We start from the raw sequence: 13,232 nt of genomic DNA, 5'->3' as shown, positions 1-13,232 counted from the left end.
CATGCAGGGTTTGCGGTAGTGAAACAAGAAGCTAACAAGTTTGTTACAGAAAAAGCTGAAAGTTGTGCTCAACCATGTTCAGCACAGCTGGCTGAATTAAAAGCATTGACTGAAGCGTGTAAATTAGCACAGGGGAAAGTAGCTAATATATACACTGACTCAGCGTATGCGCACGGAGTTTGCCATCTTTTTGGTTCATTGTGGAGACAAAGAGGATTCAGAAGAACAGATGGCAGTCCAATACAGCATGGTAACCAGATAAGTGAATTGATGTCGGCAATGATGTTGCCATCCAAACTTGCTATCATTAAGTGTCAAGCTCATCGTAAAGGTAACGATGTAGTGATAAAAGGAAATAATGCAGCCGATGAGGCTGCCAAAGCAGCATCCAAGTGCGAAGCAGCCATCTTGGCTCCTGAGATCTCACTTGAACCAACGGTCACTCCTGAAGACATTGTGTTAATACAAAAAGAGGCAAGTGAAACAGAACAAAACTTGTGGCGACAAAGAGGGGCATCAACAGATGAAAAAGGCTTATGGAGATCCCATGAAGGACTGTTGGTTGCACCGGTGCCCCTGTTGACCATTTTAATCTCCGAAGTACACAGTGCAGACCACTGTGGAAGGGGGGAGGTATTAAAAAAGGTAAGACAACAGGGATATTGGTCACCATACATGCAAGCTATGGTCGATGAAGTGTTAAGCCAATGTGAAATCTGTGCTCAAAATAATGTACGAAAACCAATAAAAACACCAGTTGGACACATCCCAGTCCCTGAAGGTCCGTTCAAACACCTAGCCATAGACTATGTTGACATGATAAAACCAGTGCAAGGGAAGCGCTATATGTTAGTCATCATAGATCAATTTTCACGCTGGGTAGAGGCGGTTCCATCAAAAACCTTGGGTTCAGAGACTGTGGTTAAATTTCTGACAAGAGAGGTTATTCCAAGATTTGGCATACCGTCAGAAATAAGTTCAGATAATGGGTCTGCTTTTATACATAAAGTTGCCAAGGGTGTCCTCCAACAGCTGCGAATAAAACAGAGATTATCCGCGGTATATCATCCCCAGAGCAACGGGATGGTTGAACGAATAAATGGAACTCTTAAGGCAAAGATCAATAAGATCTGTGCCAGCACAAAGCTGAACTGGGTAGATGCTCTGCCACTTGCACTAATGAGTTATCGTATGCAAACTCACCGAAGCACGCATTTAACCCCGCATGAAATGCTAACAGGCCGGCCGATGCCAGCTCCGCAGTTGCGAGGTCCGTATAAGGGACCTCCCCTTGAGCAGTTACAAGTTGAGCTTAAAGACTATATGAACCAACTAACTGCAATACATAAGACTATCTACCTACAGGAAAAGAGGAGAGAGCCAATCCCTGACCAGGGGACCAAGAGACTGGTGGTGCCGGGTGATCAGGTGTACGTCAAGGTCTTCCGAAGAAAGTGGAACGAGCCGCGACGGGAGGGGCCGTACACAGTGGTGCGAGCTACCCCAACAGCAGTTCAGGTTGAAGGAAGTGGAACGTGGTATCACCTGTCTCACTGCACGGCAGTTCCAGGGAAAACAAAGGGCGGTATTGAGTTAAAAAACAAAGATGAACAAAATGACATTGTGGTGTGTCCTGAGCGTAACAAGCATTCTGATGTGGATACCCATAGGAACATGGGAAGTGGAGACTCAAAGAGTAAAGCTGAATGCCCTGGAGACCAGACCCACGACCGAGACGAATCAGCACCTCGGAGGAGACAGAGCCTATGAGTCAGTTGAGTACGATGCAACACAGACACCATCCCATGACAGTCTAGACCCTTTGCTGACACTCTCAGCTGAGCTCAAACATACACACATTCTACAGCAATTAGTAAACGCCAAGAAGCGTGGTAAAAGAGCAGTACACACTATGTGGCATTGGTATGCGAGTGTAGATGTACCCACCTCAATGCATAGTGGGGATACAATATATGAAGTGCGAGTCATGGCTCAGGATTCTATGGGAGAAGAAATGTGTGGGGTCAAAAGAGGGAAAGAAGAACAAACCACAGGAAAAGGTGTCTGCCAGGTAATGTTAAAATTGGGGAAGCAATTAGAGATCATAGTTAGATGAGCAACACAGCACCTGATGGTATATTCTCTGTGGCTATGGAGAAATTGACTAAGCTAAAAGGGGAGCTCAGGGAGAGTGCTGGCAAGGGGGGGATGTCTGGTGATTGGTTAGACCAAATTTTAGGGAAATGGGGAGCCGTTTGGGCTAAAGTTGGCATTAGTGCATTAATAGTCCTAATACTGGTTTCCTTTTTGGCATGTTGCATCGTTCCCATCCTGAGGAGACGGTGTGAGCAGGCTCTGGACAGACAGCTGATGATGGTGGCTGGTCTCCAGCGAGCACAAATGTTGAACATGATGACCCCGTCCCAAAAAGCACAACTCTGCCTGGACGAAAAGGACGCAGAGAATGGGAGATATCCGGACTTGTACCCCAATCTTGACTACTGTGACGACTCTGATGGAGATGAACAGAGTCCCGTCTGAGGTAACTCGTAAAAACTGAATGTTGTCAGGAGCAAGAGGATATCCCAAAGGACGATGGAGTAATGGGAATAACCAAGAAGTGACCATTAAGTGGACATTATATTGCAATTAACCTTTATACTACTTTCTCATATTCTCACAGGTGAATGCATATTTCAGTTCATGAGTATGTTGTGTTTTAGTATGTCTAATCATGTTATCAGTTATAATCGGGATAATACGTTCATTTAAGTTCATGTAATCAATACAGAAGGTATACTTACAGGTTTAGCTACATCAGCTTCAACAGTTTTAAAAGATGGATAATTAATCACATTTATCCTTGGGAGAAATGCTTACAGTTAAGATATTTTGTTAATCATCTCAAATGGCTTCTATGGTAATTGTTGTGTTTAAGTGAAAAGTGTAGTGACTTGAAGTTCACGATGAAGGTCGCCAGCGGGTGGGGCCGTAAGGGAATTTCCTGCTAAAAGCAGCCGGCAGGTTTTCGCCCTTGCAAGATGTGAACTTCTTAAGGTGAATGATGTATTCTGCATTCTGATTATGATGAAGTCAATGTTCTGGTTATATACCGATATCTATACGTATACTCCAAAGTAGTTAGACTAATATTATCAAATCTAACAACATTTTGTAATCCATGGTAACAATATTACATTTCATATATGTATTTTTGTTGTTTTTAGCTGAAAAGGAAGAACGTGGACTTTCGGTGATGTCATTGTGGGATTGCATTTTACTTAAATTCGGCTTTATGCTAATATAATCCCAAAATTGGAATTATAGGGGGGATTATGTTAGGGCGAATTTAAAGGCTAAACATACAGCTATTCATTTCATATGATATTTGTGAGATTCTAGTTGAGGTAATTTCAGCCAGACCTGCAGCAGGCTTGTTCTCGGAAAAGGTGCTTGTGAGAGAGGTCAGAGGTGAGTTTCTCAGCAGCGAAAAACAATACTCGAAACCTTTGCCAAAACGTTCCACCCTGATAGGAGAGTACAGGAAATCTCATGCCGTGACCAGTGGTAGTTTTGCTGGAGCCAAACTATCCCCATAGTGACGAGTTGGCAAAAACAGACACATGATGACGTCACTGAAACCTTCCATAAAGATACATGTTTGAAGCTGAGGGAGTCGGTCCGTCCATCTACCATGATTGCTGTGTTTCGAGCTGTGTGACTTCAATAAAACCCGCAAAGGCTGCCAAGTTGATTCTGTCGTCTCGTCATTGATATATGTGTATTTGCATCTGGGAAATCCTTAACATCTTGTGGTGCTGTGGTGTTGTTGTGCTGTTGTGTGAACGTATGGGTATGGATGGACAGAATGTTTATGTGCGGGTGTCAGGGTCCACGGTGGAGGGCTGGTGAGCTGTGATAAAGATGAGAGGGGGATAGGGGTGGGTTGGGACAGGAGGCTGTGTACGGGGGACACTGGGTTTCTGGGGAGAGGACTTCTGTGGTCTCCGGTGTCTGGCCGGGTGCGCTGGGGGCTGGCACCGACTCGTGATAGGTGGTGGCCTGGGCTGGGTCCGTCCTCCCGGGTGCCTGGCCGAACCCCCCCTCCTCGGGGGTGAGTGGCCCTTGGGCACAGGTGACCCCTGGTCTTACCCCCTGCACTCGATCGGGGGCCCTGCGTCTAGCGGGGCCTGCAGACCTCAGTCCCTGGCCCCCTGGGGTCCTCCCTCCGCAGTGTCGGGGGCCTGCCTCTAGCCTTCCCGGGACGCCCCCTCCTTGCCTCCTCCTGGATTGACGTGCTGCTGTCTCCATGGTGGTCTGTCTGGGCCCTGTGCTCTGTTGTGGCTGCAGGATGCCCGGGGATGAGGGCTATCTCAGTGCATGTTTGGCCTCTGGGAGCAGCGGGGCCACATCTGCATGATCACACCTTGGCATGATCACCTGACCTAAATCAAACCCAATTTTCTATACTGCCACCTGTAGCCCTATATGTGTAGGTGAGTATATGCTTCTGTGTATAGATCTATATACGTATATGTACCTTTTTTCAATTGTCGTTGATGTGCTCACTGCTACTCATGATTTCTCCAGTTCATCTCTCCAGGTGCTTCTTGTGATTATGATGTCAAAGACCTCAGGATACTGTCTCCTTTCAGGCTCAGTAGCTGGTTGTTTATTTCTCCTGTCTGTAGTCATCTGTTCAGTTGTTGTGGTTGCTCTCTACTGTTGTTTTGTTGTCTCTCTCTCTTCCCCTCTGTCTAGTCTCTTCTCTACAATCTTTTCCTTTATCACTGTTTCTTCCCTTTATCACTGTTTCTTCCCTTTATCACTGTTTCTTTCCTTTATCACTGTTTCTTTCCTTTATCACTGTTTCTTTCCTTTATCACTGTTTCTTTCCTTTATCACTGTTTCTTTCCTTTATCACTGTTTCTTTCCTGATATCACCTTGTTCTGGTTAAGCAGTAATCTTCAAACTTGGCAATATACGGGAGGGAAACTGTATGGATACATGTATGCGTATGTATATATATGTGCATATATACGTATGTGTATGTGTATGTATATATATGTATGTGTATTAATGTATAAAATATATATATATAATAAAAAAAACACTAATAAAGAGTACAATTTTAACACTCAAGGGGAGCTTTATACATTAACGGCTCCCTTTGGAAAAGCAAATGTGTTCTGCACAATACGGCAGCCAGACCATAATTCTGTTGTCGTGACGCTGAACAGGACAAGGGGAAGAAAAAAAAAATAAAAAAAAAATTTAAAAAAAAAGGAAATAAATGGGGCATTGAAAACCATTTCCTGAAACTGAAAAAAGAAAGATTGGCAATAAAAATCTGTGCTGTAAAAATGATAATAGCATCAAAACAGGAAATGACATTGATAACGTTTTGCTGCAGTTAAAAACACAGACACAAAATGTTTCATATTTCATTTTTATACATTTATACAATCTGATGTTTTTCAATTCAAAGCATATTATATTTATTTGATATCACGTTTGATCAGTGACAGCTCATTATTTCAATGACGTTTTTCCTTTTCCATCACACTTTGTTTTGCTTACTGTCTTTTTTCAGTTTCACCTTCCTGTCTCTTTTGGTGTGGAGGGAGGGTTTGGGGGAGGGGCTAGGATGGCATGTTTTGCACATTAGTGACATCATTTGGTGAATAATGCAGCACTCAGCTGGGCTGTAGGCTGTATTTGACAGTCCATGGCTGGACCCCACATGACATCCACACGTACAGCTCCAACATCACAAGCCAGTCTGTTTCTTTCTGCTGTTGTTTATCAGGAGGTCATTTGGATTTAAACTAGTTTTAAAATGATGTAAAAATCCTCCTCCTGCTGATGTGATGATGCTGAAGACTGATGCTAATCAACATGTTGAGTTAGCATGTTTTTGAGGCCTTGTCAGCACGACCTTGGCGTTAAACTCCTGGAGAGATAGAAGAAATCCCAGAGCTGGACTCTTTCTTGATCACCATTAGCCACAGGTTAGCAAGGTTACACCTATGAGCTAACACTGGCTACTTTCAGCAGACCTCTGCAAATCTGTTGTTACATCATTTTAAAACAAACTTTCATCCATCCCCCTTGTTGAGAAATAAGAGCAGAATAACAGACTGACTTCTAGCTTGGAGCTCCAGGTGAACTGTAGACATCTCACATCCAGGTCTCGTAGGTCTGAGGGGTTCAGCAGGTTGCTGTGTTATTCGCCGGCCATGTGCAAATAATGTGCAGATCATGCTGTCCAAGCCCCTCCCCCAAACCTCCCCTCCACGCCAAAAGAGTGACAGGAAGCAAGAACACAAGTGTGATGGAAAAGGGAAAACATCATTGAAATAATGAGCTGTCATTGATCAAACAGTGACATCAAATAAATATAATATGCTTTGAATTGAAAAACATCAGATTGTATAAATGTATAAATATGGAATGATATTAAACATTTCATGCCTGTGTTTTTAACTGCAGCAAAATGTTAGTGATGCCATTTCCTGTTTTGATGCTATTATCATTTTTATGGCTCACATTTTTTATTGCCAATCTTTCTTTTTTCAGTTTCAGGAAATGGTTTTTAATGCCACATTAAAATGTCAACACCAAGGATTACAGTCAATGTTTCGGCTGCACAGAAACGTCAGTTGAACTGTGAGTCTGAGCAGCAGCAGATGTGTAGTTTGCTCTGTCCAAACTCTGAGTGTTAGTCATGATCAGGAACCAACAGAGCAGCGGTTCACTCTGGCTGTGGTGCTGCTCTGTACCCACAGCAGGAACTAACTGACAGACCTGTGACTGGGGGGAGGGGGTTCTATTTTAGAGCCCTTGAATCCTTTTCCAACATGTTTTACTGGTTTGAATTTAGGACCCATCTTGAGAACAGGTAAGTCTGAAATACGTGTCACCTGTCTGACTCTCTGAGACTGAATTTCAGGAGTAAACACGCCCCTGTATATGCCTGATAGATGTTTAAACTGTTTGGAAACAACATGACATAGAAGAACTTGGTCCATCCAGAGGACCAACATGGGCCCCAGTTTGCTCCTGACAGACAGAGCTGAGGGATTCACTAACACAGCTCAAACATTCTGACCCTTAAAGTTTATTTTTCTAACAGAGCTTTAAAAAGCAGCAACAAAACCCAAGCATCCCTCACTTCATGATAAAAAGTCTCCTCCAGCTGTTCCCCACCCTCTGAGTGTCTCTGGGGAGAAAGCCGGTGCTGCGTTCAGGGCCCAGACTGGAGCTTCAGATACTGCAGGACCGCTGGAGGCCGTGGAGGCTGGGGGGGGGGGTCCTAAAGAATGATGAGTTCAGGGACAGGCGGTTTACTTGGTCTGTGTTCAGGGTCAGCAGATGCTGGTTGTTTAATGAGAAGCAGCAGAAGGGGACAAGTTGGGACGGTGTGTTCAGGGTCCACTGAGGTTGTTCCTGCGGGGGAGGCGCAGGGCAGAGGCACTCTGCCGACTCTGCAGTGTGGTCTGGACCATGTCCGTCCACTGGTCGTCTGAGATCTCTCTGGCCCATGCCGGCACACCCAGAGATGGCAGCGCGATGGCAGCCATCGTCCTCTTGACCAGCTCCACGTGGTCTAAAGGGACAGAAGCAAAGAGGGTCAGGACATGACTGTTTCATGTTTGAACAACATGTGTGGGAGCTCAGAGGATATCTGTGGTCACACCGTGTCAGGAATATTCCAATCAACATCACATATTCATATAAATGTAGGTCAGTTCAAAAAATGACTCTGGTTATTTCCCCCAAACCTGTGATCAGATCTTAGAGAGGACAGTGAGAGCTTTAAAACCTGTGATCAGATCTTAGAGAGGACGGTGAGAGCTCCAAAACCTGTGATCGGATAAAAAAGAGGACGGTGAGAGCTCCAAAACCTGTGATCGGATTTAAAAGAGGACAGTGAGAGCTCCAAAACCTGTGATCGGATTTAAAAGAGGACAGTGAGAGCTCCAAAACCTGTGATCGGATTAAAAAGAGGACAGTGAGAGCTCCAAAACCTGTGATCAGATTAAAAAGAGGACGGTGAGAGCTCCAAAACCTGTGATCGGATTAAAAAGAGGACAGTGAGAGCTCCAAAACCTGTGATCGGATTAAAAAGAGGACAGTGAGAGCTCCAAAACCTGTGATCAGATTAAAAAGAGGACGGTGAGAGCTCCAAAACCTGTGATCGGATTTAAAAGAGGACGGTGAGAGCTCCAAAACCTGTGATCAGATCTTAGAGAGGACAGTGAGAGCTCCAAAACCTGTGATCGGATTAAAAAGAGGACGGTGAGAGCTCCAAAACCTGTGATCGGATTTAAAAGAGGACAGTGAGAGCTCCAAAACCTGTGATCGGATTTAAAAGAGGACAGTGAGAGCTCCAAAACCTGTGATCGGATTAAAAAGAGGACAGTGAGAGCTCCAAAACCTGTGATCAGATCTTGGAGAGGACGGTGAGAGCTCCAAAACCTGTGATCAGATCTTAGAGAGGACAGTGAGAGCTCCAAAACCTGTGATCAGATTAAAAAGAGGACAGTGAGAGCTCCAAAACCTGTGATTGGATTAAAAAGAGGACGGTGAGAGCTCCAAAACCTGTGATCAGATCTTAGAGAGGACAGTGAGAGCTCCAAAACCTGTGATCGGATTAAAAAGAGGACGGTGAGAGCTCCAAAACCTGTGATCGGATTAAAAAGAGGAATGTGAGAGCTCCAAAACCTGTGATCAGATCTTAGAGAGGACAGTGAGAGCTTTAAAACCTGTGATCAGATCTTAGAGAGGACAGTGAGAGCTGGAGACAGATGAAGAGTAATCCAGCATGTGTCTGAGTGCAGTCCTGTGGTTGGAGCTCAGAGGAAGGAGTGCAGCTCCACCCTGTGTCCTCCTGGGTGAAGGCTTTCCTCTCACTGTGGCTCTGATCAGTGGGAACACAGTAACTCTGACCTGTTTCCTTTTACTGTCCAGAGAAAATCCTCACCAATGGAATAAACACTACAGGAGCCTGTAAGGGACATGTGGGCGTCTTACCTGCATCCATGGGGATGGAGGCTCGGCTCCTCTGGGCTGCTGCACCTTCAGGGTCCTCCTCCTCGTCGCTGTCTGGGGGAGGAGCCTCAGGGAGATGGAGGCCCATCACCTGCAGAGGGGGGATGAAAGGTAAGACGGGGATCCCTCCTGAAGGGGGACCCTCCAAGCAGGAACCCTGAGGGCTGGGACCTGGTGTGCAGCAGGGACTCACCTCTATCCTCTGCTGCACCTGCTGCAGCTGCTCTGCGTGGGGCACCGCCTCTCCCTCCTCCCTCTCCTCCCCCAGCTGCTCTCCACCCTGAACACCATCAGGCTCCTGGTTCAGAGGTTGGTAATAGTACCCTCCACTGTTCACCTCCTCCTCTTCTTCCTCCTCCTCCTCCCCATCCAGCTCCATTTCTCCCCCAGCTCCCTCACCCTCCTCCTCTTCCTCCCCTGCCTCCCCACCACTCCACACAGGCATCAGCGCTCCATCGGCTGGGCGCTCATCCTCCCCCAGCTCATCTTCAGAGTTAGGTAAGACTCTCTCCGGTCCCATGGCTGAGCTGCACACTTCCATCCACAGACGCCCTGAGAGAGACAGAGACCAGAACCATCATCAGATTACAGGAAACGCTCGCTGCATCAGCAGTTAACACAAACTCAACCCACATCCAGCAGAGCTGAACTGCTTGCTGCAGAAACACCAACGTGTGGGATGTTCAGTGAAAAATACACAGACAGAAAACCACACTGGAGTGTCATCAGTGACGCCCTGAGCAGGAAGCAGGAGTCAGTGACTTCAGTTCTCTCACAATAACTGACCATTGACTGGGACCTGTCACAACCGTCACACTGGAGACGTCTGCAGACTCTGAGCCATGGCTTCAGACGTCTCTCAGTGTTTCTCCTGCGCTGTCAGCACTACAGATCTCACACACAGCCTCTGCTTGGCTTCTTTAACCACTCTAATGAAGATGATTTCATTTCTGAGCCTGAAGCTGATCAGAACATTCAGCTGGATCCTCCTCCACAGAAACCAGTTTGATCCCAGCTACAACCTGATCTCTCTCTCTCTCTCTCTCTCTCTCTCTCACACACACACACACACACACACACACACACACACACACACACACACACACACACACACACACACACACACACACACACACTTCAGGCAGTTTCTGTGTCTGTGAAGGAAACAAACACACCCCACCCCTTTCCTGAAGGAGCTGACTGACAGGAGGTCCACAAAGGTGATGGTGGTGATGATGATGGTGGTGATGATGATGATGATGATGATGATGGTGATGATGGTGATGATGATGGTGATGATGATGATGATGATGATGATGATGATGGCAGAGGAGAACATCTGGGGAAGCTAACGGCTAAAGGAGCTATCCTCTGTTGGTCTCTGAAACCTCTCGCTGTGTTTCCGGTTTTGAACCTTCCTCCTCCTGCCGCTGAGCCTCAGCTACGGTGGAAGAAATGGACACGGCTGTGCGTGCGCGTGTGTGCGCGCGCGCGCGTGTGTGTGTGTGTGTGTGTGTGTGTGTGTTCTTACCTGTCTGTCAGTCTCCCTGCCTGTCGGTCTGTCTCTGTGTCTATCTGTCCGGAGCTTCGGCTTGCTGCAGTTAGCCGTTAGCCGTTAGCCGCTGCCAGCTGCAGCTGTAGTTGAGACTCTTCCGGAAACGTCACAATGCAGCAACCAATCAGACGCCGTCTTCTTCTTCTTCTTCTTCTTCTTCTTCTTCTTCTTCTTCGTGTACTTTAGTCGGTGAGTGTCAAACAGCAGCACACACTGCCGCCATGTACCAGGGGGTCTACCTACGACTATTCACAGGAACACTGGGACACTCAGGCTGTTTTCACACCACCTACTGCTTTTGCATGTAGTATGTAGTATGACTGATCTGTTGGGTCTGTTTTGTAGTAACTACTCTGGTTTCCAGTCTCAGTAGGTGGAGCTACAGATGTTGTTGGTTTTTTGCCTTTAATATAAATATACCAAACAATGTATGTCAGCCCTCAGCCTTTTAGTTATTTTGTTAATCATATCACACAGAATCATCATTCTTGATTTCTAATCTTACACCAAAAGTTATATCGTTGACTGAAAATAAATCTAGATTTTTGTTTTCACAGCTGATGGAAAAACACCTCCATATGATCCATGTATGGTTAAAAAGGGTCATTAATGTTTTATATGAGCTAATGAGTTTGTAGAAGTAAAAACCTCTTTTACAACCAGAAGTGACAAGATTTACTGGTGTTTCTTTCACATCACTTCACTTCTATCTCACAGACCATATAACTCTATGTTGTGTTGTAGTTATAGTGCTGACTCAATCCACTAGATGGCGGAAATTCACCGAAACCTGTCACATGCACTGTCAAACAGCGTCAGCGCCGTGCATTGTGGGAAACAGTATACCAGATACACTGGTCTGTGGCATACTGAGAAATTTTCCTGAATCACTGGGACATCTGTTTTTTTTTTTTTTGTTTTTTTTTTTCAAACTGCAGATTTTGCAAGTTTTGCATCCTGACTACCTTTCTGTGTGGAGCTTGCATGTAGGCTCCAGCCACCCGCAACCCTAAACAGGATAAGTGGTTCAGACAATGATAGATGGAAGTTTGCTCTTCCAAATTAACTCTAGAATACATGTTTGTTTATTTTATTTCAGCATTATTTGTATAAAATAATAAGTAAAACATGACAAAGGTGTTTTAAAAAATATTTTAATAATTTATGTGGACAAAATAATTCACTTTGTGTGTGTCTGAGAAATCTTTGTCAGCTGTGTTACCCTTTAAAAAAACCCTATAAATCAGCAGTGGTTTGCTCCAAAGTCACATGACCCAGATCAGCTGAGGTGCCATCCTTTTTGGTGTGAACCTTGAAGAAAGTGTGTCATGTTTCAGCTCCTCCTCATCAGTATTTCATCAGAATGATTGTCTGTACATGGGGCGCATTAACTGTTCATCAGCTGTGAACAGTCATCAACTTACTATAGATGTTATAAAGACCAAACTGTGAAGAAAATGAGCAGAAAAATGAGCTGATGGAGGACAGGTGGGGGCATGTTCAAGGTCTGCAGTTAGCACAAGGGACAAAACATGGAGGAAATGTTGACTGTTTTAGTGTCACTAAATTTAATGTTATAGAGACAGGTTTTTCCTGTCAACTGTGTTACCATGGGATTTTTGAGCCCAAATTCTTTTAAATCTTGTCTAAACTGTGATATAAATGATTGGGGACATTTCTAGGGAGCGTAATCTGGCACAGAAATGTTAAATAGCTCTAAATTCAGGATAATATGGATTTATGTTGAAAAATAGTCACTACTTTTGTCCACAGCCCAGTTGACAAAATTATGCTCCAATTTTTTTGTTACTCAAATATTTTAAAATTCATTAAAGCCTAAGCTTGCTTATTAATGAATTTTGTAAATTGCAATATGATACAAAACTGACTGTTAGTGTGATCCAGGTGGTCCTGTTATGTCACACATGCTCAGAGAGCCAAGCTGTGATGTAATGCTCTGCAGTAATCAGAAAGGGTGGACCTGAGCTGCTGAGGAGTGGATCAGTTCTGAATGAAACACAGATGTGCTTTTATTGTTCTGCTGGCTCTAGAGGAGCTCGTTCCCAGAGAACAGACCCATGCTTCCTCCGATCCCCTGACACCACGGCAGCCAAAACACACAGACAGAGTCATCTCCAAACAGGACGCACCCTGCTGGTCTCTGTGAAGTCCACTTCCTAGGAACACGTTGACCCCTGACAGTATTTCAGAAAGCTGAGCTCTGCATGGTTCTCTGACAACAGGCCGAGTCACACATCAGCCGCTGCAGACGGCTCCCTCCTCAGAGCTGAAGACGAGCCCTCACAGACTTCTCCAGGCTGGGTGATCCTTGCAGCAACCTCATGTCTTGGTGCTGCAGCTGATTCCTCTAGTCCAGTCAATAAGACCTGGTGTGTACGCTGCTCCTCGACATGAAAGTGAATCCCTACATGTGTTACAGTCTCTTTGCGTCCACGGTGAACAGATTTAATGTTTCACTGGTGAATAAACAGGAAATGGTCAAGGAGGATGGATATCATTGCTGCTGTAGTGCTGATGAGCAGTAACTCCAGCTAAGCTTCCTGAGCAGAGCTACAGACTGATCTCCTCCAGGACTCACACAGAGGCAGGAGTCTGTGTTGA

The 13,232-nt window shown here is 45.3% G+C and overlaps 1 protein-coding gene across 1 annotated transcript; it reads right to left on the bottom strand.

Annotated features, from left to right (window-relative positions):
• Positions 1-6,386: 6,386 nt before the first annotated feature.
• Positions 6,387-10,754, bottom strand: mea1 (male-enhanced antigen 1). The gene is made up of 4 exons (XM_074675321.1): positions 10,587-10,754; positions 9,249-9,607; positions 9,038-9,146; positions 6,387-7,610 (listed from the first exon to the last, which is right to left on the bottom strand). Exons 2-4 carry the CDS (start codon positions 9,594-9,596, stop codon positions 7,429-7,431), a joined length of 639 nt encoding a protein of 212 aa, XP_074531422.1. The 5' UTR covers positions 9,597-9,607; positions 10,587-10,754; the 3' UTR covers positions 6,387-7,428.
• Between the last annotated feature and the right edge of the window lie 2,478 nt (positions 10,755-13,232).

The sequence above is a fragment of the Halichoeres trimaculatus genome, unplaced genomic scaffold (genome assembly GCF_033239565.1).
Source record: "Halichoeres trimaculatus isolate MK-OKI-2021-1 unplaced genomic scaffold, fHalTri1.1 fHalTri1_scaffold_8, whole genome shotgun sequence".
NCBI classification, from domain to species: Eukaryota; Metazoa; Chordata; class Actinopteri; order Labriformes; family Labridae; genus Halichoeres; species Halichoeres trimaculatus.
The sequence above is the reverse complement of the archived record's forward strand: the minus strand, read 5'-3'. Positions and strand labels throughout refer to the sequence as shown.

Bases quoted from the DNA above. Each gene is read 5' to 3' on its own strand.
- mea1 (XM_074675321.1), bottom strand. From the start codon at position 9,596: ATGGAAGTGTGCAGCTCAGCCATGGGACCGGAGAGAGTCTTACCTAAC. The intron at 9,147-9,248 runs GTGAGTCCCTGC...CCCCCTCTGCAG, and splicing joins AGGTGCAGCAGAGGATAGAG to GTGATGGGCCTCCATCTCCC. The intron at 7,611-9,037 runs GTAAGACGCCCA...CTGTCCCTTTAG, and splicing joins CTCCATCCCCATGGATGCAG to ACCACGTGGAGCTGGTCAAG.